The sequence below is a fragment of the Bos indicus x Bos taurus genome, chromosome 27, assembly GCF_003369695.1.
Source record: "Bos indicus x Bos taurus breed Angus x Brahman F1 hybrid chromosome 27, Bos_hybrid_MaternalHap_v2.0, whole genome shotgun sequence".
Classification (NCBI taxonomy): domain Eukaryota; kingdom Metazoa; phylum Chordata; class Mammalia; order Artiodactyla; family Bovidae; genus Bos; species Bos indicus x Bos taurus.
The window spans coordinates 28,653,483-28,681,294 of record NC_040102.1 but is presented as its reverse complement, the minus strand read 5'-3'; the positions used below and the strand labels follow the sequence as shown (position 1 = coordinate 28,681,294).

The following is a 27,812-nucleotide window of genomic DNA, read 5'->3' as shown; positions in this document are numbered from 1 at the left end:
TGTGATAGTAAAGCTGTATCATTCTAAGTTGCTCAACTTGTAATAATCTGTTAGAGTAGCAATAGGAAGCTAATAAAACACTAAGGCAGGTTTGATCCCTGGGTTGGGAAGATCCCCTGAAGGAGGAAAGGGCAACTCACTCTGGTATAGCCTGGAGAATCCCATGGACAGAGGAGCCTCTTAGGCTATAGTCCATGGGGTCCCACAGAGTCAGACATGAGTGAAGTGACTTAGCATGCATGGACGCAAGAAGCTAAATCCTCAGGATGCATAGGAAATATGCAGAAGGAAATTATAAACAGTCTGACATTAGTAATAGGTCGTCATCTTTTTTAGGTCGTGGTTGAGCTGGGAAAATTTGAAGGCAAGAAGTTTAAAAGTTCTCATTTAAAAGATGGACATGCACAAATGGAAGCAGAGCCTCTCCACCTCCATCCGTTCTTTAATAGAGAAGGACTGACCCTGAACAGGAAGAAGACATTGGCAGCTGACAGCTTCCCCATCATGCTCTGGTGGTCCCCACTGACTGGGGAAACCGGAAGGCTCGGCCAGTGTGGGGCGGATGCTTGCTTCTTCACCATCAACCGGACCTACCTCCATCATCACAGGACCAAAGCCTTCCTCTTCTATGGTAGGTAGGGCTTCTGCCTTTCTCCGTGTTTGCTGACATCCCCCTTCGAAGCTGAGTTACTACTTTTCTCCCAAGGAGGACATGGGGGCTCCCCGTGAAAGCTCATTGCCTGCCTGAACCCCTACACTTGCCCCGGAGAAGGCCTGAGCACTGAGCCAATATGATAAATATGCGAGCTGCACCAGCAGAGGGGTGGTGGGCCGGGCCACCTGGCATTTATTATGGGGGCGAAGAACTGTTTCTTCTCACCTTTTCACAGTTGGGTACCATGCTCACTGGATTTGGTATTTAGGAACTGGGTATTGGTTACACCGCTGATACCAATTCAGAATATCATCTGTGATAATGGCCAGGAGATTTTGATTACTGTAGCAGATGTGTCATTGGACACACGCTCAGCACAGTATTTTTTATTTTACTAGTCAGAAATAAAAAGTGTTCCACATCAGCTTTCGAGAGCAAGTTGGTATTCATCCCTCCCCCAGGCTGATTATATGTCATGCTGGGATTGAAGGGCTGCCAGACCCAGCCAGGTGGAGCTGGCGAGATGCCAGCAGCTGTTAGAAATATGGAACTCTTGGACGCTGAGTGATGGTGGGTGTGGGGAAATACAGATTAGCAAGCTTGATGGAAGATAGGCAAGATTAGTCACTTACATTAGGAAGTCAGTGCAAGGACAGCTGCTTTAGAGTGGTGTGAATGTGTGTGTGTGTGTGTGTGTGTGTGAATGTGTGTGTGTGTGTGTGTGTGTGTGTGGTGGTGCTGGCTTTGGAGTGGCAGGACTGAGACTAGGGTGTAGGGCTGAGTCATCTTCAGTGTTCTGCCTGACAACAACTTAAATAAAGCGGAAAGTGGCCTCAGGAGGAATCAGGTGGTGTGTGGGCCCTACAGTTGGTCAGGGCTCCAGAGCAAGGGGGGCTTCCATGGTGGCTCAGCGGTAAAGAACCCGCCTGCCAATGAAGGAGATGCAGGAGATGCTGGTTTGATCCCTGGGTTGGGAAGATTCCCTGGAGGAGGAAAGGGCAACTCACTCCAGTATTCTTGCCTGGGAAATCCCATGGACAGAGGAGCCTGGTGGGTTACAGTCTGTGTGGTCACCAAAGAGTCGGACACAGCTTAGTGACTAAACAACAAATAATCCTCTAATGGTGTTCTGAGATAAAGCAGCATTAAAAGTATGAGTTTAATTTCCCCAATTTTAACAGAAGCCCCTAGACGTATTGCAGTTAGACACAAAAATATATAGGTAATGTATATAGAAAACCTACTACATAGCTCAAGAAATAAAATATTACAAGTAAAATTGAAAGCTTCCCTTCCCTGACCCCATCACATTCCCTTCCCTCTTACCCCAGAGGGGATCATAATTCTGAAATTCATATGTGTGTGTGTGTGTGCTTAAACAACATGAAGTATTATTTTGTGTGTTTTAAAAATTACCTACATAGCATGGTAAGTTAACTTTCTATAACTTACTTTTTCTCCTCCATGATTTTTGAAGACTTATTAACGTGTCCTTATAGCTCTAGTTCACCCATTTTACTGTTGCATAGGATTCCATTGTATTTATCACACTTCATTTAACCATTTTCCTGTTGTTAGACATTTAAGTTGTTTTGAAAGAAAACTTGCTTATGGAAATAGAGACACAGAAGTAGAGAACAAATTTATGGATACCAAGGGGGAAAAGAGGGTGGGATAAACTGGGAGACTGGGATTGACATATATATACTATCAATACTCTGTATTAAAGAGATAGGTCTTCCGTCGTGGCTCAGATAGTAAACAGTCTGCCTGCAATGCAGAAGACCTGGGTTCGATCCCTGGGTTGGGAAGATCCCCTGGAGGAGGGCACGGCAACCCACTCTAGTATTCTTGCCTGGAGAATCCCCATGGACAGAGGAGCCTGGTGGGCTACAGTTCATGGGGTGGCAGAGTCAGACACAACTGAGTGACTTTCACTTTTGCACACTTTCACTTTCACATAACTAAGGTAACTAATGAGAACGTATTGTATAGCACAGAGAACTCTTCTCAAAGCTCTGTGGTGACCCAAATGGGAAGGAAACCCCCAAAAAGGAGATATATGTATACGTATAGCTGACTCACTTTGCTTTACAGTGGAAATTAATGCAGCATTGTAAAGCAACTATATGCCAATAAAAATGAATAAAAAAGTAAAGCAAAACCTTGCTTATGACAAAAAATACTACAATAAACCATCCACGTACATGGGTGAGATTCCATGAGGACTCATACCCAGCAGTGGAATTATTTGGTGTGAATTTGCGTTTACTGGATATTTCCAAACCAATATCCAGAGCGATCACATCACAGTCACTATCTTTTAAACATTTAAAACTTTTAACATGTTATACATGCACATATAGCTCCAGTATTTCCTAGTAACGCACTAAGGTTGTGACTTCGTGGTTTCTCAGTTTTGGGGCATTATATGTTGATTCTTACTATGGAGGATGAGTATTTAACTGTCCTTCTTCACCCTGCTCCTCCCACTCATTTCCTAGCCCCACATTCTTCCTCAAAAGTTATATCATCGTTTTAGACAAACATCTAGTTTCTACATTTTCATGTAGTCACAGTGAGCCATGATTTAAGATACTAAGAATTCTTTTGCTGCACAAATTGTTTTCCCTGGAGAAGCACCAGATATTCTTTTTTTTTCTTGATGTGGACCATTAGTAAAGTCTTTATTACAATATTGCTTCTGTTTTATGTTTTGTTTTGTTTTGTTTTGGCCTGGAGGCATGTGGGATCTTAGCTTCCTGACCAGGGATGAAACCCGCACCCACCGCACTGGAAGGCAAAGTCCCAACCACTGCACCAGCAGCGAAGTCCCCAGAGATTCTTAAAAAAGTGTCTCCCAGAGATTCCTGACCTGTCCACTTGAGCCGTCATCCTTTCTGTCTGGTGCCCAGGTACCGACCTGGCTGCCCATCACTGCGGGGATTTCCTCTATTTCACTCTTGTGTGGGATTTTCTGTTTCTGTTATGTCTTATCTTCCTCTTTCTTGGTTTGTGTCTTTATTTATTTATTTGGTGACGCCGTAACGTGCGGTGGGCTCCCCAGATGGCACTAGTGGTAAAGAAGCTTGCCATCTCAGAAGACATAAGAGATGCGGGTTTGATTCCTGGGTCGGGAAGATCCCCTGGAGGAGGACACGGCAACCCACTCCAGTAGTCTTGCCTGGAGAATCCCACGGACAGAGGAGCCTGGCGGGCTGCAGTCTATGGGGTCACAGAGAGTCAGACACGACTGAAGTGACTTAGCACGCATGCACGCAGCGTGCGGTATGTGGGATCTTAATTCCCAGAGCAGGGATCGACCGACTTCCCCTGCAGTGAAAAGCGCAGAGTCAACCGCTGGACCCCCAGAAGTCCCAGTCTCTGTCTTTATTTCAGTGGGTTCTGAGAAGGGTTCGTGGAAGGGAAGTTTTTCAGGGACTTTGTATGTGTGAACATGTGCTTATTTTACTTTTACTTCTCCTGATGCTTTCGCTCAGGACAGAATTCTAGTCTAGAAATTCTTTTCTTTCTGAATTTTTGGGACACTGTCCCCCTGTCTTCTGACTTCTAGTGTTATGAGGAATCCAAAGCTATTTTGATTTCCCATCCTTTGTGGTGTGCTTTTTTGTTCCCTTCTTTCTCTGGAAAAATATAGAACCTTCACTTTTTCACCAGTTTGGAAATCCAGTAATGATTTTTCCACTGATTATTATTATTATTATTTTTTACACTAACCTTTAAAGTGTCACTTGAGAAGATGAAAAATTAACAAAAATAAGCTTATTATTTAAAATAAAGTAAAATATGAATATAAAACAGTGTTAAGTGTATATGTGTGTGGGAATCAGAAGAGGTCTGCCTACCTGGAATTAAGACTTTTGTATTCTTGACTCTGCTGACAGATTACATAAAAAGAATATTCTGGAATACAGGATAAAGTGCAGATGAAGAAAGGAAAACCACCACAGGGGGATACATTCAGGCTTGAAATGTAGGGTAAATCAGACAAAACTTCTAAAAGGTCAATAATCGATGATCTTGAATTATTAGGGAAAATATCTGAAAGTTTACAAATTACGGGGGAGTTACTCTGTTGAAATCATAAACATCATCACAAAACATAGTATTTTACCAAATTACTGAGTAGGTGGCATTCTATCTGAGACATTCATGTTAAGAAATTCAGTAATGGTTGCCTTGCTGTTTGTGTATTTCCTTCCGTTGAGGTGAGTACTCACATATCTGGTTGCCGGGAAGCCTGGCCTGCATGCATGCTCAGTTGTGTCTGACTCTTTGAGACCCCATGGACTGTAGCCCACCAGGCTCCTCTGTTCATGGAATTCTCCAGACAAGAGTACTGGAGTGGGTTACCATTTCCTCCTCCAGGGGATCTTCCCCACCCAGGGACTGAATGCTTATTCCTGCAGGCGGATTCTTTACCACCGAACCACCTTTGTATATACCATAAGAGAAATGTCAACAAGTCTCGTGGGATTTCAGAGATGGGAGAGAGCACATATGATGGGGAGGATCAGGAAAGGCTGCATAAGATCTTCATAAAATAGGGGGAATTTGAAGTGGGACTTGAAGGAGAATGGAATTGGATTTTATTGGGAATGGAGGACATTTCAGTATGAAAATCAGCATGAATGGGAGCATAGAGTTAGAAAATTATGGGTAATATCTGAGGTTACAGCAAGGAGATCGGATGGCTATAGCCTAGTTTCATGTAAGAGAGAGATTAAGATTGAAGGATATACTGAAACCAGAGCATGGGAGACTCTTGAACTTTGGCTTAAGATTTTGCATCAAATTAGAGGACAGTGTTATGGAGCCAGTGAAATTGAATGGCCTTTTAGAAACCAGCTCAAGGAGACTTCCCTGGTGGCCCAGTGCTTGACTCTGTGCTCCCACTATAGGGAGTATGGGTTCAATCCCTGATTGGGGAACAAAATTCCTGGATGCTATGCAATGCACCCCCCAAATAATAAAAATTATTTTAAAAACCCAATTCACATATAGCACCTGTATTTATAATTCCCCTCTATTAGATGTAGCTTCTCTTCTCTAAATGTCCATAGGCATTTTGTATCTTTTTTTAATGTTGTTTCATTGAGCCTCTACAACATGTCAGGCACAGCACCAGTAATGGGGAATAAAGAAGATAAATAAGGTAACGATGATATTTGCTTCTGTCCTATATCATTTCTTGCATGTTAGAGTGTGAAGTTCTTTCTTTCTTTCTTTTTTTATGATGACAGGGCAGCACTGCCACATCTTTGTGTCTCCCCTTCCCTCTGTTCGGGCACAATGCCTCGGGCACATTTGACACTCAGGAAATAGTCACAGAGACTTAGAGCCCGAAAGGACCCAGGAGTATAACCTCCTTTTTGTACAGGCGGGTAGACTGAGGCTCGGGAAGGGTAGGGATGTGTCAAGAACACACAGAGGTTAGCAGCCAGGAGTTGGGCGGAGAACCAAGGTGCCCTGACCCGATCCAGGGCTCCCTCCCCCAAACCGTATGTGAATGTGCATTCGTGACTATACTAAAACTTGAATGTTTGGACTCGGGGATTGCTTACAGTATATGGTTTTAACAGGTTGAATTAGAGATTCAGTTCTTTAATAGGGTCTGTTGAGCAAACCGGAGTGAATACAGCACGCTTTTTCTGTCTGAGGCTCCTGAATTCTAATTAAGTAGGTCACCGAAAACTGCAGATGGGACTCTGGTTCAGCAGGATTGAAGAAGAAAAGGCAGGAAAATGATTCAGGTATCAAAGGCTGACCTAATTAATGGAAATGGAAACTCGAAGGGTTTTGTGACCTCGAAGATTTTGTGAACCAGAATTTTTTTTTTTTTTTTTTGGAAAGATTTTATTTCTATTGCCTTGGGAGACTGACCTAAGAAAACGTTCCTAGGATTTATGTCAAGGAATGTTTTGTCTGTGCTCTCTTCTAGGAGTTTTATGGTGCCGTGTCTTACATGTAAGTCTTGAAGCCATTTTAAGTTTATGTTTGGGAGCACACATTCTTTCTTTATGTTTCTTGCTGATCCTATAAGACCTCATTCAGGGGGTTTTCACCATCCCCTAACTGGAAACTATGGCAGAACTCTGACTTCTGTACTCACTCTCAGGGAATGGATAATTGTGTGGTCACTTTCAGTTGCAAACACAGTTTCAAACTTAGTAAATGGAGCGTTGAGCCCCATGGCCATGCCTAGGGTTACATATTTTTGCGTCCCCAGCTCGGACCTCTCTTAGTTCAGTTCAGTTTAGTTGCTCAGTGGTGTCCAACTCTTTGCGACCCCATGGACTGTAACTCGCCAGGCTTCCCTGTCCATCACCAACTCCCAGAGCTTGCTCAAACTCATGTCCATCGAGTCAGTGATGCCACCCAACCTTCTCATTCTCTGTTTTCCCCTTCTCTTCCTGCCTTCAATCTTTCCCAGTATCAGAGTCTTTTCCAGTGAGTTAGTTCTTCGCATCAGGTGACCAAAGTATTGGAGTTTCAGCTTCAGCATCAGTTCTTTCAATGAATATTCAGGACTGATTTCCTTTAGGATGGACTGGTTTGATCTTCTCGCTGTTCAAGAGACCTCTCTCACGCTGCCACAACCCTGCGATGCTTCTCCTTCTGCAGGGCAGGTCTTTCCCCCCTCTGACCTCTCCTCACCTCCTCCGTCCTGCACCACCTGCTTTGTGGAGCCTTGCAGAGATGCCAAGAAGACAGCGAGGAGAATTAAGCAGACAGGATATTTCTTACTTGGCCGTGTGGCTTTATGTCCTGTGAACTCAACAGGTGGTTAGAGAGGATGGCCTTGACGGGGTGTGGCAGATGAGTCAAGTATACTTTTTCTATTCTGGGGCCTTTTTGTGGCATTTCTAGTTTTCCTGCTGGAATCCTGGCGTTTTCAGTGTCCTTTTCCAGGAAGTTGCATCTCTGCTTAGGGTACTCATGTGGGATGGCTTCCTAGCTCCTGGATCCCGCAGCATGTCCAGCTTCTTTCTGCTGAGCTGTGTCTCCCTAGGGCTCTTTGAGGACCCAAGACTCCCCACGTGCTCACATGTGTCGGTGGGAGGAGCTTCCGGGGTGTAGGCAGACCACAACACAGACCCTTTCCTCTGTCATGCAGGCAGATCACCATACCCGGGTGAGACGTATCAGGGAGGGCAGTCGGACCTGATCCTCACCCTCCTGAGTTCCTCAGGTAGGCACTCGTCTTCTGTGTCTCTAAATTTCAAGGACATATTTCAGATTTCTCTAGGTAGCTCTGTTGGAGCAGGATTTTCAGAGCAGAGCAACAGCCCTCTTCATGGAAGTGCTTTATTCATCTCCTCACAGGCTCTTCTCTCACCCCTTTCTGTATTCTTGACCTCGCTGAGGAATCCATGAGTTGTAGAACAAGCTGTCCTTCATTCCCTCCGTGATTCTGCCAGTGGGGATGTCTGCACTAGTCAGAGTGTCCCTGAGACTTCATGAATAATGCATCTGTGAACCGTTCTCGGGGGTAATTTCTGCTGATATCAGCCATTATGAGTCAATCCTTATTAGTGGTTTTTCTCTGGAGGTTGATTTTCCTGTGTGGTGTGTATGTGTGTGTGCACACGCACACACGTGCACGTGCTCAGTCATGTTGGACTCTTGGCGACCCCATGGACTGTAGCCTACCAAGCTCCTCTGTCCATGGGAATTCTCCAGGCAAGAATACTGGAGTGGGTTGCCATTTCCTCCGCCAGGGGATCTTCCCCACCCAGGGGTTGAACCCAGGTCTCCTGCATTTTTGCCTCTGCGCCACCTGACTTTTCTGGGCCCTGCCTATTGAATGCAGGTAATAGGTAACTGCCTTTGCCAGATTAATATTTACTTAGGAGGTGGAGGAAGAAATGGACTTATTTTGGACTGTGTGGACAGCAGCAACATCGAACATGGAAAAGAAGCTCGTAACTGAGTGATAGATCATATGTGATGTACGATGTATGTATGGATATGTATAGGTGTATCTTTGCAGTAATCAAGCCCCATGTCCAAACTGCTATGTATAAAAAAAATAAGCTACAAGGATATACTGTCCAGCACAGGGAATAAGGCCAATATTTCATAATAACTATAAATGAACTATAATGTATGAAACTTGTGAATCACTCTGTTGTATACCTGAAACTAACATGATATTGTAAATCAACTATGTCTCAATTAAAATAATTGACTTTTCATTTTTGCTTGAGCAAATAATTATCGCATAATCTTTCCAGAAGGTAAACCCATTCTCAGAGCCCTGCTCAGACACCTGCAGTGACCTCCCATCTCGTTGAAATTCCAGATCCTCACCATGGCCTCTGACTCTGCGGGCCCTGCCGACAGCTCTCTTGTAACCGTTGTCACATCAGTGGGAGGTGATGGGTTATCAATCTTACTATAAAATCCTCAGTGTTGTGGTGTCACTGTCCATGGTTGGAAAGCAAGGAAACCAAAACCTTGGCCAAAACTTCAGTCCTTTCGGTAGGAGTTGTTAAAGTTTTATTGATCATTCACATAATAGTTCTTTCACATTCATTACTATCTCTAGGAAGTTGCTGCAAGTGATACGAGAATGGGGGAGAACTGAACCAAAATTAAATTCTCTGCCACTTAAATTTCTAAAGCTTGAGAGTTTTTGATCTTAGTTGTTTTGCTGTGGGTGAGTGGTTCCCAAACCTAGCTCATCTTAAGATCGTAGATGAACAGAGTAACAAACAAACCCCTGTCTCTGGGCCCCACTGCAAACTTACTCAGAATCTCCAGTGTTGAAGATTCATGATCTGTCAGCTATGTATCAATTTGTCCACAAGGGAGATTGGCTTGAGAAGGATTTTGCAGGTTGTGGGGAGGTGTTGGAAGGTGTGGGGAGGGTTGGCCCAGAGATTTTGAAACCAGACCAAATTAAAACAAAACAGATTTTGAAGAAAAAAAACAGCAGTAATGCACAGATTTGGCACAGCAATACAGTGTTTATACTTGTAATAATGAAAGCACTTGATAGACACTTAATCAGAAATGGATGAAGAGGGAAGACAAGTGTGTGTGTGATGGGACGGGAGAATTAAATCTATACCTTCCATAGTAACGAGACAACAGGTATTATCTAAAACTGAAAAATCAAGAAGTAGCCCAGTGAATGTGTTATTTAGGTATTTTTGAAATGCAAATACAGAAGAAACACCTGGAAAAATCGAGGTGGTGACTTCTGGCACGTGGAAATAGGGAATGAGGGGGTAGCACCCTGCTCTCCTGTGTTACTGTCTCGTTGAAACTATCTCACACTGAAAGCCATATGCAGGTATTAATTTGATATCAATAAAAAGTGAGTTAACAAGGACATTTTGTCCTAGGAGATAGTGAAGCACAAAGATAGGAAGAACAGCTATTAATAAATTATCCAAATCCTAGACTTTTTTTTGCTTTATTAAGATACTTTTCAGGAAGAGTGTTCATTATGCAAAGGCATTAATATTTTACAGCTAAGGTACTCATTTCCTTCCATCAAGAAATTGCCTTTTCGTATTATCTGATTTTCAGTCTTTCCAGCTAAATAAATGAGCCGAGTTTTGCTGGAGTTAGTCTGGTCTAAGGACAAAGGCTGTCGTGAGCGTGATAATGTTTACTTGTAAGAGTTCTCTGGTCAGGACTGGGAGCTCTCTCCCCCTTGTTTCTGACTGAGCCTTTTTGACCCTGTCTGGTCTTTGAGAGTGTGTGATGGGATAAAGATGAAAAGAAGAACAGAAGTGACTGAAAATCGGAAAGCACTTCTCAGGTTCGATTTACAAATCTGAAAGGAAGCATGGAAGTGACAAGTGCCAAGAGCCAGGCCTTGTCCTGCCGGAGGCAGCGGACAGACTGCATTACTGCAGTTTCAGCAATTTGGGCCACTGGATATGCTGGTGCCCATCCAGTTCTGGGCTGATTTTCTGACACCCAGAAATCCTGCGAGACCAATCTGGCAGCTCGTTCTTCAGAGCAGGCAGCCACATCTCTCATGGGCCTCCAAAATAAAACCAGGCAGCTTTAATGGATAAGTTTTCTTGCTTTAAAAAATTAAAAGACAAAACAAACCCAAAACAGCTTCAGCTGGAGAGGAAGTGCAGCAGAAAATTTCTTTTCGCAGAGTTTACAGTCACAGTTTGATCCACCCCATCTCAATAAGTTCTAGGGCACAGATTAGAGTTTTCTGGCCTTGGAGAAGTGCATTGTGGGGAGATTCATGTGCCACTACTCTATATAAAATAGATCATCAATAGGGACCTACTGGATAGCACAGGGAACTCTACTTGATACTCTGTAATAACCTATATGGGAAAAGAATCTGAAAAAGAATAAATACATGTATGACTGAATCACTTTGCTGTAGACCTGAAACTAACACAACATTGTAAGTCAAATATAGTCCAAAATAAAATAAAAATTTAAAAAAAGGAGAAAAGAGAAGAAGGAAAAAAGAATCACCAGTGTCTGTCCATCTCGTAGCTGGCTCTGTGTTATATTGTTGAGTAAGCTGGAAATCTCCTGAAATAGTCAGCATTTTCTTTATTAGTGAAAAAGTAACCTCTCTGAAGGAAGAAAGTAATCCACTAGGGCTGATAATGGAAATGAGGACAAAGAGATGCATTTTATGAAATAAAAGGTCATCAAGTCGTGTGTGCTAAGTCGCTTCAGTCATGTCCGGCTCTTTGCAACCCCATGGGCTGTCCATGGAATTGTTAGATATTTAGATAAGGAGTAGAACACTGGACTAACTTAAGGTTTGGATGTGTATGAATAGGCCACGGAACTCCATTTTTTCAGGAAATTGTGCGCTACATGTAATTTGGGAGAATTTGAGAATATCTCAGGATATATTCCTTCCTGATGTACAGCTGGGATGGAAGAACCATTTTTTTATGTGTGGCGCTGTGCTAGGTGCTGAGGTTATAGTGGTTCCATAACCTGGTTCTATAAGCTTGTCTGCAGCAGGGTCTGCCCTCATGGGGCTTAGTTGGTAGCTGTTGTTTAGTTGCTAAGTCGTGTCTGATTCTTTGTGACGCCTATGGACTGTAGCCCACCAGGTGCCTCTGTCCATGAGGTTCTCAGGCAAGAATATGGAGTGGGTTGCCATTTCCTTCTCCAGGGGATCTTTCTCGACCTAGGAATTGAAGACGAGTCTCCTGCATTGACAGAAGGATTCTTTACCACTGAGCCAAGAGTGAAGCCTCATGGAGCTTATGAGTTTGGTAAATAGGATGCTGCCAGGCAGGGATAAGCATGTTGGCTTGAGATGGAGTGATCAGGGAAGCCTCTCTGAAGAGGTAACGTTTGAGGTTGAATCTTGAAAGATGAGAGGAGGGGAACTGCAGAGGGGAAGGAGTTTGATATGATGGAAGGTCAGAAGGAAGGTCACTGTGCTGGAGTCAGTGTGCGTGTGAAGGAGGATAGTACGAGATGAGATTGGAATGGGAGATGGGGGCCAGGTGAAAGGGCTCCCCAACATAGAGTGAGAGGGCTGGGTTTGTTGTAAGGGCAATGGGGAAATAGCAGAAGGTTTTAAGCAGGGGTGCTGTGCTCTGATTTTTATTTTGCTCTGTTCTGAGATGTGCTTTGAAAAGAGCCCTTTGGATTCTCCTTGGAGAAGGGATTGGAATGTGGAAGTAGAAGCAGGACACAGTTTCTGTGAAATAAGTGGAAATGCTGCAGCTCTGTATTAGGGTCAAAATTCTCCAAGCCAGGCTTCCGCAATACATGAACTGTGAGCTTCCAGATGTTCAAGCTGGTTTAGGAAAGGCAGAGGAACCAGAGGTCAAATTGCCAACATCCGCTGGATCACAGAAAAAGCAAGAGAGTTCCAGAAAAACATCTATTTCTGCTTTATTGAATATGCTAAAGCCTTTGACTGTGTGGTTCACAATAAACTGTGGAAAATACTGAAAAAGAAGGGAATACCAGATTATCTGACCTGTCTCTTGAAAAACCTGTCTGCAGGTCAGGAAGCAACAGTTAGAACTGGACATGGAACAACAGACTGGTTCCAAATAGGAAAAGGAGTACGTCAAGGCTGTATATTGTCACCCTGCTTATTTAACTTATATGCAGAGTACATCATGAGAAACGCTGGGCTGGAAGAAGCACAAGCTGGAATCAAGATTGCCGGGAGAAATATCAATAACCTCAGATATGCAGACGACACCACCCTTACGGCAGAAAGTGAAGAGGAACTAAAAAGCCTCTTGATGAAAGTGAAGGAGGAGAGTGAAAAAGTTGGCTTAAAGCTCAACATTCATAAAACTAAGATCATGGCATCCGGTCCCATGACTTCATGGGGAATAGATGGGGAAACAGTGGAAACAGTGTCAGACTTTATATTTTGGGGCTCCAAAATCACTTAGATGGTGATTGCTGCCATGAAATTAAAAGATGCTTACTCCTTGGAAGGAAAGTTATGACCAACCTAGATAGCATATTTAAAAGCAGAGACATTACTTTGCCAACAAAGGTCTGTCTAGTCAAGGCAATGGTTTTTCCAGTAGTCATGTATGGATGTGAGAGTTGGACAGTGAAGAAAGCTGAGCGCCGAAGAATTGATGCTTTTGAACTGTGGTGTTGGAGAAGACTCTTGAGAGTCCCTTGGACTACAAGAAGATCCAACCAGTCCATCCTAAAGGAGATCAGTCCTGGGTGTTCATTGGAAGGACTGATGTTGAAGCTGAAACTCCAATACTTTGGCCACCTCATGTGACGAGTTGACTCATTGGAAAAGACCCTAATGCTGGGAAGGATTGGGGGCAGGAGAAGGGGACGACAGAGGATGAGAAGGCTGGATGGCATCACCGACTTGATGGACATGGGTTTGAGTGAACTCCGGGAGTTGGTGATGGACAGGGAGGCCTGGTGTGCTGCGATTCATGGGGTCACAAAGAGTTGGACACGATTGAACAACAACTGAACTGAACTGAAGTGCATTAGGGTGGGAGGCAGGGGAGAAAGAAATGGGTAGATCTGAGATGTGATTTCAAGATAGACTTGACATCCTGATGTCTTAGTGGTACCTATTTTCATTTATGTAGGTGTCCAAGGAGCAAAATTCACTGTACACATTCATTTAACTTCTCAGCCTCTCAGTTCAATCTTTTGTTACCAACTTACCACAACTGTGATGCATAAAAAATGCTCTTCATTTCCTTCCTGATGCAATGAAGAAAAAATAAGTAAATTATTGATCACTAAATATTTTGCTTCCATAAGCATGTAAATATTTAATCCTTAAGGTTATTGACATCTGGATACTTTACTTTCCTGAGTACAGGAAAGTACTGACGTCTGAATTTGACATTCAAATCACCACGCTGTCCTTAGTAGCTCAGTTGTGTCCTTATGGACGGGAGCCCGCCAGGCTCCTCTGTCCATGGGATTCTCCAGGTAAGAATACTGGAGTGGGTTGCCGTGCCCTCCTCCAGGGGATCTTTCCAACCCAGGAATTGAACCCAGGTCTCCTGCATTGCCTGAGCCACCAGGGAAGCCAAATCATTAGCAACTATATATATCAGTTACATGCGAGGCGCAGTGATTAAAATCTAAGTTGTGCAACTGCTACTGCTAAGTGACTACAGTCGTGTCCATCTCTGTGCGACCCCATAGACGGAAGCCCACCAGGCTCCCACGTCCCTGGGATTCTCCAGGCAAGAACACTGGAGTGGGTTGCCATTTCCTTCTCCAATGCGTGAAAGTGAAAAGCAAAAGGGAAGTCACTCAGTTGTGTCTGACTCTCAGCGACCCCATGGACTGCAGCCTACCAGGCTCCTCCATCCATGGGATTTTCCAGGCAAGAGTACTGGCGTGGGGTGCCATTGCCGTCGTCATATAGTTCACAGCCAAAAACTTTAATGTCTAAAAATGTGAATACAGATTCATCAGGCTCATTCGTTTACTGATGAAGCCATCAGCATTTGATCAGTAAATGTAGGAGAAAAACATGTAGTGTTACTTATATGAGTAATGCCCCGCCCTTTAGTGTCTTGAATCATCTGGAAGAGTTAAGAAGAAAATACAGCATTTTGTTTTCCACAGCGTAGCAATTCAGTGTCTCTGGAGATGAGATCTGGGAACCTGTGCTCTTTACCAGCTTCCCAGGACGTCATGATGGGGCCAGACCAGGTGGATGGGTATTGGGGACAGCTGATCCCCTAGGTGGCTTCCACCACTACCATTTTATGACTTAATATAAAGTCTCTAAGTTCCATCATGGGAATTTGTAGATGTCCTTGCTTTTATATCCCATTGTCACTTCTGTATGCCTATGATTTATTTGATGCTTAGTCTTTGGTAACAGAATATCCAATTATAACTCCATGCCTTTGGGAAAATAAGCTCCTCTTTAAAGACATCTGCCTAGTGACAGAGTTTTCAAGAATGTTTTATGTTGAGACTGGAAAAGCGTTTGTAATGGAAAATGTGGATTTTGATGGTTCTTTCAAGGGAATTATGCAGTTAGGGTATTCTTTTAGTCACATGGGCACAAGTTAGTCTTTTGGAAGCACTTAGTTGCTGGACCAAGACAGCATCTGATGCTGCCTGAAAATGTTAGAACCAGGGGCTTCTGCTTAGAATCTGATTCTTATTATTTAGCTGATGCTGAGCAAAAGCATGCATCCTGGAGGGCTGAGATAGAAGTTTTTCTCGATTGTCTCCAGCCAGCAGTGCACAGACCCAGAATGCACAGCCTCTTGGGGAGAGAGGAGAGGCTTCTGGGCGTTTCTGTAAAGCTATTGAGTAAGGCTGGCTGGGGAAGAGGGGAAAGGTGTTCAAGGTCATTTGGCTTAGCCGTCTGCTGCAGTGCATGTATTCCTAGGTTCCTTTAAAACGATCGCTTTACATTCTTCATTGATCAATGCCTGTAAAGCTCCTAATTTCAGAGACTCTTGTGACTAAGTCTTGGGACTAGCGTGGCCCATATTCTCTTTATTCTCAAGTCCACTAAACTCTAGTTTTTATTTTCACACGTGGCATCAAGCGGCTTGCAGGCTTCCTAGTTGTCTTGTAGTTTAAAGTGAAGGTGAATACTCTTAATTTCTGAAGTCGCCTACTTTCAGCCTCTAAATTCAGTTTTCCAAACACTCCCTGGTTGGGTGGCCAATATCTGGAGAGGAGTTGAAAGCATAAAGAAACGAGCATTTTGTTTTTTTACGGCAACCAAGTGACTGCTTGGCTTTTACTCATCCTATAACTTTGATCACTTTAGCCAATGCTCTGTCTTAATTGACATCTGGTACCAGGACACCATGGTGCCCACACAAGTAGATGATTTTCTCCGTTTCAGCTTCAGTATATGAAATGATGGATGGTAATGGTGCTGGTGATAGAAGGGGTGGTGTGTTTCAGCACATGGAAAAGAGTTGCTAGGCTTAGATATAAACTAGATTCTTTCTTTCTTTCTTTCTTTTTTCACCCCATGTGGCATGCAGGATCTTAGTTACCCAACCAGGGTTGGAACCTGTGCCCCCTACAGTGGAAGCGTGGCGTCTTAACCACAGAACCATCAGGGAAGTCCCTAGATTATCTCTTTCATTTTAGCGGGGATCAAGTGTTTCACCTTCTTTTCCTCTGCCCTCATTCCTCTTCTGACTTATTTACTGGCCAGCATTTTTGCCCTCGTCTCCTCTTCTTCCTCAGTTGCTTCCTTCATTTCTGGCATGAACTATAGAAATAATCTCTTTGTAATACCCCACCATGCTCTACTTTGTATCAACTTTGTTCTTTGGGAGAAAGAAGCTGAAAGTTGTCTTACACTAGCCAAACTATTATGAAAAACACAGACCGACAGGAAGAACTTCTCTCTTCATGACCAAAGGCAGGTCAGTTTTATATATTTCCTTATTTTGCAGAGATGATGTGGCTTCTTTTTTTTTTTTTTCTGGCAGGGAGGAGGTAGGGTGAGCTATACTATAACCAAACTATGTACCCCACATTGCTTGAGAAACTCTGTGGTGGAATGGAAAAGCCTGGGATTTGATGGTCAGTATGAGCTGGGCAGAATTCATCTCCACTACTTGTGAGATCTGTGATGTTACAACTGTTACAATCTCTTTAAGCTTCTTTTCTTGTTTGTAATATGAGAGTAAGTCCAATTTCTTTAAGGTTTTTGTGAAGTTTTAAGATAATTCATGTAAATTGCGTACCGTGTTGCCTGGGGCATGGTAGTTGCTCAATAATAATGACAAATTATCAATACAACCTGAGAGTTACTGTAATATTTAAAATATTCTTTTATTATCCTTTTGAGATCTATGGTTTCTGCAGGGATGTTCCCTTTCTCATTCCTGATATTGCTAATTTATATCCCCTCTCTCTTTTTTTAGCCTGACTAGGGTTTATTGGTGTTATTGATCTTTTCAAAGATCTGGCTTTTGATTTTATTGATTTTTTTCTATTGATTTTCTGTTTTCAAGTTCATTGATTTCTGCTCTGATTTTTACTTACTTTGGATTTAATTTGCTCTTCTTTTTTGTACTTTCTTAGGGTGGAGTCTTAATGTTATTGATTTTAGATGTTTCTTCTTTTCTATTACATACATTTAACGCTATGAAATTACCTCTAAGCACTTCTTCCTCTGTATCCCACGGATTTTGGTAAGTTGTGTTTTCATTTACATGTGTTTTAATTTTTTTTTTCCATTTTAAAGTTTCTTCTTTGATGTGTTATTTAGAAGGGTGATGTTTAATCTCCACATATTTGGGGATTTTTGTTACTTTCTGTGCTTGACTTCTAGTTGAATTCCATTGTGTCTGAGAGCAGACGTGGTATGATTTCTGTTCTTTTACATTGGTTAAGATGTGTTTTGTGGCCAGAATTTGGTCTGTCTTGACGAATGTCCCATGTGACCTTGGAGAAGAGTGTGTATTCTCTGGTTGTTGCATGAAATAGCGTATAGACATCAGTTATATTCAGTTGACTGATGGTGTTGCTTTGTTCAACTACGTCTTTACTGATTTTCTGCCTGCTGGATCTCTCCATTTCCAATAGAGGGGTGTTGGAGTCTCCAGGGGATAACTACGGACTTGTATATTTCTCCTTGCAGTTCTATCAGTTTTTGCTTCATCAAGTTTGGCAGTCTGTTGCTAAGTGTATACGCTTTTATGATCATTATCATGTTTACATTCAGATAAGCAAACATAAAGCTAAAGAGCAACCGTAATACGATTGTAACAGATTAAACTAATAGAGGTTTTGGGGTAAAGAAGATTTCTTTTCTTTAGAGTAGTTCACTGTGTCTCTTGCTGGTCCAAATCATGTATCTGTTCTGGGGGAGAATAGAAGGGATACAGAAAGAAAGCTCGACATTCATGTTCAGTGTTGACTTTCAAAACAGGATATTTCCTGTAAGAGAGCAAACAGCCTTCTGAAGTCAGACTGTTCTCTTGAGGACAGTTTTCTAAATTGTTTTTAGCTCCTGCTTTAACATAGCAGGAACTAAGACTAGAGGACTCAGCTCACATTTCTCCTGTTGAGAAGATCATCCTTCCAGCTGCGACAGCTTGGTCACAAGTCCTGCTGCTCCTTGGTGGGAGGAAGGGAGTTGGTGGGAAAAGAACAAAGAGAGAGGAGAGGAGGAAGATGGAGGCAGGTTTTAACTTGTCCTTACCACCCTCAAATCGTGCCCTGGGGTCAGATTGTGAAGAGGAACCTTTAGAAATATCTTGATAAGTTGAGGAAACCACAGTGACCAGCAGGTCTCAAGCTAAAATGTGGAGTTGTTCACTGGGCAAGGCAGGGGGCCTCTGTGTTCTCGTGGTGGATGTCTCCTAACGGGGAGCTGCGAAGTGCATGCCAGGAAAGGCTGCAGGTGGATGCTTAGCCAAGGCCTTGTAGAGTGTGTAGTGGAGACGCCGGTGCAGGGTGACCAGATGCCCCAGTTTGTCCGGGACAGTCTTCTTTCCACCTGCAGGGCCAGCATCCTCTCCGATCGGTGCCTTCGGTTTAAAAATGTCCTAAATGTACCATCAAAGATGTGGTTATCTTCAGAGAGATGTGCCCCTGGAGAGCAGAGAGGATGGGCTGAGTCATCAGCGGAGCATCCCCGGCCTGGGCGGGGCTCCTCAGGACCAGATCACAGGCTACACCAGATGCCGAGGTTGGCTGCCCCAGCAGCAGAATGTCCACTTCAAGGTCAGAGAAATCAGAGGACACCACACAGGTTCCAGGGCATCTTTTCCCCTGGCAGACATGGTCCTGGAGAAGAGGGAGGTAGAATCTGAGAAATCAACAGGGCTTTTTACCTGGAGAGAATGGGGGGTACTTCAGAGGACTGTTTTAAGTTTCTTCATTCGTTTGGACCGAATCCACTGTTTTCCCTTTATGCCCAATGGCTGGGGATTTAGGCGCAAACCTGGATTAGCTGCACAAGAGATACACTCCATTTTCTCTGCAACATCTGAACTACAGAGTGTGTGCAGTTTGCGACCTGGTCACTGAACCTTTTCCTACAGCTTCTTTGCATCCAGGCTGTGTTTTCTTGCCCAATGTCTCTAAAGGTCTTTAGACAAGATGATTGTAAGCCTCGTAGCTAGTGCTCGAAGTTTCCTAAAAATAATTTAGCACCAAAATGGAAGAGATGCAGTTCACATTTTTCACTGCTTTCCATTCAATGCTCATTCAACACTGTCCACAGACGTCGGCAGTGCTTCTTGTGTGATTGGAGTTCACCTCTATCTGCAGCCCCTTTAGGAAGACCTTCAGCATGCACCCCCATGTCCATAGCAGCACTGTTCACAGTGGTACATGGGAACAGCCCGAATGTCCCTCGATGGAGAAGTGGATAAAGATGTGGTACATATATACAGTGAAATGCTACTCAGTCATAAAGAAGAATGACATAATGCCATTTGCACTCCACGGCTGGATCTAGAGATGGTCTTATACTAAGTGAAGTCGGACAAAGACAAATACGTGATAGCACTTGCATGTGGTAAAATATGACACAAACGAACTTATCCACAAAACAGACACAGACTCCCAGACAGAGAGCAGAGCTGTGGTCGCCAAGCAGGGGGTGAGAGAGGGAGGCATTGGGAGTTTGGGTTAGCAGATGCAAGCTATTTATATAAAGAATGATCTTAAACGGATAAATAGCAAGGTCCTAACTATTATATAAAGAATGATATTGAATGGATAAATAGCAAGGTCCTAACTATTATATAAAGAGTGATATTGAATGGATAAATAGCAAGGTCCTAACTATTACATAAAGAATGATATTGAACGGACAAATAACAAGGTCTTAACTATTATATAAAGAATGATATTGAATGGATAAATAGCAAGGTCCTACTGAATAGCACAGAGAATCATATTCAATATAGTGGAATTATACTCAAGAATTCCGTTATGGTGATAACTACTTCCTTTCCACTGAAACAGCTCTTGCTGACTTGTCAGTGACATTTCTCTTGTCAGAGCCTCCAGATTGCTAAGTAAGACGGAGGCCTTTTCTAGTCCTTGTCGTACTTCTCAGCAACATTGGATGTCATTAACTATGTCTTCCTTTTTGAAATATTCTCTTTCTTGTGCTTTTCCAACCCAGCATTTCTGTTTCTTTTCTGCTTTGTGCGCCCTTGCAAGACCCTTTTCTAGGTAGCCATTAAACATTAGAATCCATCAATGAAGGTTGGACCTTGATAATAAGAAAGCTACTGATATAATAAAAAACAATGTTGGAATCCAGATTTTGTTTTTTGGGCTCTAAAATCATTATGGACAGTGACTGCAGCCATGAACTGAAAAGACGCTTGCTCCTTGAAAGAAAAGCAGTGACAAACTTAGACAACATATTTAAAGGCAGAGACATCACTTTGCTGACAAAGGTCCTGATAGTCAAAGCTATAGTTTTTCCAGTAGTCATGTTATGGATGTGAGAGTTGGACCATAAAGAAGGCTGAGAGCTGAAAAATTAATGCTTTCCAATTGTCGTGCTGGAGAAGACTGTTGAGAGTCCCTTTGACTGCAAGGAGATCAAACTAGTCAGTCCTAAAGGAAATCAGTCTTGAATATTTATTGGAAGGATTGATGCTGAAGGTGAAGCTCCAATACTTTGGTCACCTGATGCCGAGAGCCAACTGATTGGAAAAGACCCTGATACTGGGAAAGATCGAAGACAGGAGCAGAAGGGGACGACAGAGGATGAGCTGGTTGGATGGCATCACCGACTCAATGGACATGAGTTTGAGCAGGCTCCGGGAGATGGAGAAGGACAGGGAAGCCTGGCATGCTGCAGTCCATGGGGTCACAAAGAGTCAGACATGACTGAGTGACTGAACAGCAATCAAGACTCATCCAAGGCCCTCTCTGTTCCTGACTGTAGACTTTCTCCCTGGTCTGGTGGTCCCCAATCCCATCAGCCTAAGTGCCTGCTTCTTATAACAATATTTAATTTTAAAAATATCATGCCTTCTCTGTAATATAAAGAAAAGAAATTTGTATGTAATAGGTATTTAGTATGTGTGCTTGGCCATATGAAGGCATCACGATGTAGCCACATGCTAAGCCTCTGTGTAGAATCATTAGTTGTAAACATGGGTGTTCCTTATGGAGACTCTGTGGACGGACAAAGGGCTGTTTAACTGGCGCTCAGTTGCCTCGAGCAGTGATGCGGTTTTCTGAAATGGTGAGTAGGTCTGGGTAAAGACTAAACAGTAGTACGATTTCCCCTTAATTTACGTGGTTCTTATATGCCTGGAAACTCAGTGTAAATTGAAACTAGGCGCGACATACAAGCTTTGGTGTGTATATGGAAGATAAAGTTGGATTCTAGGCTCACATAATTAAAAACAGGGTTTTAACCTCCATGGCACGTGCGACACGGGACATTTCTTCTCTGTGAACTGCGCTGTGCTTTGCAAGTTGTCTGGCATCCCAGGTTTCCCGCTGTGATTGGCAGTTCGCAACCCCTCAGTCACTGTGAGATGCCCGCCCCTACCTCCCCTTCCCTGGAAAATTCCTACCCCCCTCGGGGGTCTTACTCAGTAGTTGAGAACTACTGGCCTGGGCAGTCACCTCCGGGACTGCAGCCCATGTTCAGATAGCACACAGGCCCTTACGCCTTCACTCCAGACCTCTCTTCTGGACTCCATATCTGAATAACCGATTGTCTGCTTGTATCCATTTTATGGGTCAGAGACTCACCTCCAGACTCAGATAGTCGGTGCGGTGTCCATCCGTTTACGCAGGGCAGGGAAGTAGGGGTCCTTGGAGCCCCGTTCCCTTTACCCTGTGTGGGAATCCAATCCATCATAAAATTCTTTTGATTCCATTTCCTAAACATGGAAAGTAGTTCCTGAATGTTTTCTCAAATCTCTTCATCCTCCCAGGTTCCATCGTCACAGCTTTACCCTAATCCACTGTAACTCTTACCTGGTCCCCCCACAGTGGCCTCCAGCCCACCCAGCTGCGTTCCCCACCCCACCTTCTCTGGCTACACTGATTTTTCTTGTGATCCCTCTTACCACAGACCTTAGAACACCTGACTGGAATGTTCTAACTCCCCTTAGAACTGGAATGTTCTGACTCCCCTCTGGAATATTCCTTCTCCTTCTTTGTTTATTCCACCCATCTTTCCATCTCAGCCTGGGTCACTACCTCCAGGAAGCCCTCCTGGACCTCTCTGACAAGGTCAATCCCCTCTTATGGGCTCTCACAGCATTTCATATCAAGTTGAGTTCTGGTCTTCCATTGACTTACGTGAGTGGCTGATACATGCCAGCCTCTTCCACTGTATAATGTAGGCTCCAGGAACACAGAGGCATTTCTGATTTTGCACATCATTGTATCTCTGATACCGGCCACAGTGCCTCGCACACAATAGGCCCTCAATAAATACTGAGCGTTCCTGAAACTTGCAATGAGACTGTGGCCTGAGTGGTGACCAGTTCCGTTCTGTGACAAGAGGGGGCAGCAGAGAGCTGCCGGAGGAGCGGCCTCTGGTTTGTCTTTTAGGTTAGAAGATGCCCTTTGTCAGGCTGTTTTAATCGGGAGTACAGGGGAAAAGAAGGGGAGAACACATGAGTGGAAACAGGTAAGAAAACAGGAACAGATTATACAGAAGACAAGTGGAGCCACAGGGAGAAACCTGTAGCTGGTGTTCAGTAGAGGAGCCTGGGGCGGGGCTGGAGTGGGGAGGGGAGCTCTGATGTGACTTGGGCAGGTCTGTGGCTTATTTGCTCGTCGGGAGGCCTCTCTGGGGTTGGAAAGATTCCTGCTCCAAGAAACCGAAAAGCTGTTGGTTATGCAGGTGGAGGCCTAAAGCAAGGGGTGAGGCCAGTTTCTTCTTGCTGGCGTGGCTTTGTTTAGAAGCTTGTGATACGTGGTGGTCGTTCTGTCCCTTGAGTGGGAGATGGGACTGATTGGGGGAAGGGGGAGGAACCTAGGGGTGTCTCGGGACATGGCAAGAGGAAAGGGGGGAAACTAACATTTCCCAAGTACTCTCTGCGTTACAGGCACAAAATAGACCTAGAAGGTCTGTCTTGTCCTCATTTGAACGCTGAGGGTGCTGTGACTCAAAGTTATGATAATATGCTCCAAGTCACATTCGTACAGCTAAACTGAGTTTTTTTTTTTTTTTTTTTATTCCTAACTCCCTTGGCTCAGAAACCCACATTCTCTCTCAGATACTCTGGTGACTTCTTAAAGACTTTGGCAATGGCCTTTAAAAAAAAATTTATTGTGCCTAAAGAGAAGCAGACAGAGCCTTTTCGATTATGTGCCATGTTGGTAGAGTCAGCGTTTATACTAGAAACTATTATCCCTGTTTATGAACTTGTTGACTTTCAGGAAAGCAAGTGTGCCATAAATATAAAATACTGCAATTTAATCTCTGAAATGATGGAGCTCCCCTCAGCTTGGGGTAATCATTCCATGATGTACATAAGTCAAATCATTATGCTATAAACTTATACAGCACGGTGTATCTATCGTATCTCATTAAACTGGAAGAAGAAAAAGAAAAACCAAAAAATTATTTGCAATGTAACTGACAGGTTATGATCTACGATTTCCAACAAAGAACTCAGAATCTGAAATGTCCAAGTTCTGTACGGCATGTTTGCGAGGGGCAGAAGTTTTGCAAGGATTATCATTCTGATTTTCTGTGGGTGGGTACAGACTCATCATACGGTGCTTTTGGTCAAAATGTTTATCAAGGGAGTACTGATGGGGAACATCCCTTGGTTAAGACTCTGCCCTTCTACTGCAAGGGGTGCAGGTTCAATCCCTGGCTGGGGACCTAAGATCCTGCATGCGGCTGCGAGTGCCCCCACCCCCTCAAAAAGGGAATATGGATGTAGGAAATAAGGTCTCTGCTTATGGGTTAGAAGCTAATATCAGAATGACCTTGAGCCAGGTAAAGAACTTCTGACCTTGAGTAGAACTGTTGGAGGAGGAAGATTAGAAGAGGGTGCTCCTCTGGAGAACCCAGCGCACGCTGCTGTAGTATCGACACAGCAGGATCGAACACTCAGGTCCAAGTGCATGTTTTTGTGATCAGCAGAGCGAGGGTGGGACAGGAGAGGGCAGCCACTCTGGAGACAGAAAACTGTTGGAGTTGGGGGAACCACAGGGCTCCCTCCCTCATCTAAGGGCAGAGGAACAAATCTTGGAGCTGAATATGTGTCGAGATACTGACACACGGTGTGTCAGTGTTTTGGCAAGGAAAGGTGGGTGATTTTATCTAGGAGTAAATAAAAGTTTAGGAAGAAAGTGCATTCTTTTCATTGCGAAAGTATGGTGAAAAGTGGGTATTCTTGGGTTTTGTTTTTTTTTTCTTTTGAGAGGGGATGGAGGGTGTCAAGGGGGACCTTCCATCGTTTAATCTCTCCATTTTCTCTCCAGAAATGATTTTGATCATATTCTCTGTGTTGCTTTGTCCATATTCCTTAAATATTTGGTTTAAAGCAGTTATTCATGACAACAATGAACACTTTCATATGAGATACTTCATCCCTCCAAATCGCCCACAAATAGCAAAATGAGTTCTGAAATCAGTCACTTGCTGGACCTACGCATTACTTTTTGAGCATCTATGTGTTAGACTTCTGTCAGCACTATATTTGATTTTATATTTTATTATATATACCCTCAAAATATTGAGGAAATGGCAAACATATAGATTCATTTCCCCAGTTGAATAAATAGTTGTTAAGAATTCAGGACACGTTTCCCTGTTAATCATGACTAGGTTCCAAGACCTGTCTATCAAAACCTATTGAATCCGTAATGAAGCCAGACCATAAAACTAATAGTCCAAACCTGATTTTGGGGTCCTAGAAATAGGAGACTTACTCCATGGAGAGGATAGAAGATCTAAGATTAAGAGAGCATATGACATTTGAAGATTTAAGTAAATTTAAGAAATCAGTCCTGAATGGAAGGACTGATGTTGAAGCTGAGGTTCCAATACTTTGGCCACCTGATGCAAAGAACTGACTCATTGGAAAAGACCCTGATGCTGGGAAAGATTGAAGGCAAGAGAAGGGACGGCAGAGGATGAGAAGGTTGGATGGCATCACTGACTTGGACACGAGTTTGAGCAAGCTCCGGGAGTTGGTGATGGACAGGGAAGCCTGGCATGCTGCAGTCCTTGGGGTTGCAAAGAGACGGACACGACTGAGCAGCTGAACTGACTGACTGATTTCCAGTGACTTGCCACTAGAGGGCAGTATGTGCAGTGAAACCTCATAATGGAAACAGCTATTGCCTTCTTATCATTTCTAATTATGCTTTTTTATGTTCAAATGTCACCCCTTAATTTTTAATTTGAATTACATAAATAATGGGAAGAAGACATTGAAATTATATACAACTATAACAAAAAGCAACTTAGGAAGATAAAGAATTTTGTTTTTACCAAAGTGAAAGTGAAGTCGCTCAGTTGTGTCTGACTCTTTGTGACCCCATGGACTGTAGCCCACCAGGCTCTTCCATCCATGGAATTTTCTAGGCAAGAGTACTGGAGTGGGTTGCCATTTCCTTTTACCAAAGTAATGCATAAACAATTTAAAAAATGAGATAGTATTAAAAGATGTTTAAAAATGTTTTATTGGAGTGTGATTTATTTACAGTGTTTTGTTGGTTTCAGGTGTACAGCACAGCAAAGTGAGCCAGTTATACATGTACATAGATCTCTTCTTTTTTAGTTTTTTTTTTCCCATATGGGCCATTACAGAGTATTGAGTTGAGTTCTTCTTAACAACTATTTATTCAACTGGGGAGATGAATCTATATGTTTGCCATTTCCTCAATACTTTGAGGGTATATGCCTGTGCTATGGTACCCCACTCCAGTACTCTTGCCTGGAAAATCTCATGGACGAAGGAGCCTGGTAGGCTGCAGTCCATGGGATCGCGAAGAGTCAGACACGACTGAGCGACTTCACTTTCGCTTTTCACTTCTCATGCACTGGAGCCTTCTCCAATGGCAACCCACTCCAGTGTTCTTGCCTGGAGAATCCCAGGGATGAGGGAGCCTGCTGGGCTGCTGTCTATGGGGTCGCAGAGTCGGACACGACTGAAGCGACTTAGCAGCAGCAGCAGCAGTATAGCACATATACAGGGTTGCCATTTCCTTCTCCAATGCAGGAAAGTGAAAAGTGAAAGTGAAGTCGCTCAGTCGTGTCCAACTCTTAGCAACCCCATGGACTGCAGCCTACCAGGCTCCTCCGCCCATGGGATTTTCCAGGCAAGAGTACTGGAGTGGGGTGCCATTGCCTTCTCCCCTGTGCTGTACAGTAGGTCCTTATTAGTTATTTATTTTACGTATGATAGTGTGTGTATGTCAGTCCCAATCTCCCAATTTATCCTCCCCCTGCCTGACCCCCTGGTACCATAAGTTTATTTTCTACATCTGTAACTCAGTTTCTGTTTTGTAGGTGAGTTCATTTGTTCCCTTTTTTAGATTTCACACTGACTGCTATTGTATGATATTTGTCTTTCTATGAATTAGCTTCACTTAAGTATGACAGTCTCTAGATCCATCCATGTTGCTGCAAATGGCATTGTTCATTCCTTTTTATGGCTGAGTAATATCCCATTGTATATCTTCTAAACTTTTTTTTTTCTAATTAAGAGAAAGTTCTCTTTCCCTCTCCCCAATACTTCTGTTTCCTGTAGCTTTCCTGGAATTTGTGTTCATATTTCTAAATAATATGTGCATACTTATATTTCTTGAGATAGTTATTTAGTTTATTTTTAATGACATCGGAAATCATTGTTTACTATATAATTGTTAGAATTTTAAGTTTTCATCTTTGCACTTTTCATTCAGCTTTAATAGTCATCAATCTTCTCTAATTTGTATTTGACCAACCCCACATTTCTCCTTGTCTTCCTAATTATTTTAAATAATTTCTAAGCACTATATCATCTTACATTTCCCTTTTGGATATTTTTACCTGGAGCTAATAATTGTCTTCAAATGATTGCTTAATTTTTATTAATTATCATTTACTTTATTTTAGCAGTTTTCCATTTGATATATATATATATCCCATAGATATATATATATTCCATATATACCTATCTATGTAGGTAGAATGTTTGTATGTATAAAACAAATGAATTTTAGGTACATAAATAAAGTTTAACATTAAAGGGTCTGTGTAGGGCGAGTTTATCCTCCTTCAGAATCTTGGAAGATTTGCACCAGTGGGTTCTAGAAGTCCACTGTCATTCTGATCCTTTTTCCTTTGTAAGTGAACTTTGTGACCAGTCACACAGGCTCGTTTAATTAAGGGACATTAGATTTCTGATTTTGGTACAGTTTTCTATCTTTGAAGGAAAGATACCGTAAGTATTGTACTAACTAAGAACACTCTGGAATTGGGTTCACCTTCATATTAGGTTATTACCTATCTGTATCTGGTAGTATTTTTCTTCCCATTCCTTTGTAAATAACCAGTGTTCTAAAAATTCATAGTGATGTTTTTTTTTTCCCATTGGGATGGACTCTTAGGCCTGTGATTGACTGGCCAATATTTTCTATCTTGCTTTGTGTGGCTCTGAGGTTGGAGAGTGAATTGACTGGATCAAATTGCCGTTCCAGTGGTACAGTCATTGCTGTGTTTTTGAGGCCTTTTTAAACTTCATGCTGGTGTACTCTTTATTCCCAG

General features: G+C 43.0%; 1 protein-coding gene across 2 annotated transcripts in view; it reads left to right on the top strand.

Annotated features, from left to right (window-relative positions):
• FUT10 (fucosyltransferase 10) overlaps positions 1-27,812 on the top strand; it is a 132,845-nt gene that overhangs the window by 14,503 nt on the left and 90,530 nt on the right. For both annotated transcript variants that reach the window (XM_027529709.1, XM_027529708.1), the window contains exon 3: positions 337-631. In XM_027529709.1, coding sequence (XP_027385510.1) covers positions 337-631 — 295 coding nt within the window. The remainder of the gene's footprint in view (positions 1-336; positions 632-27,812) is intronic.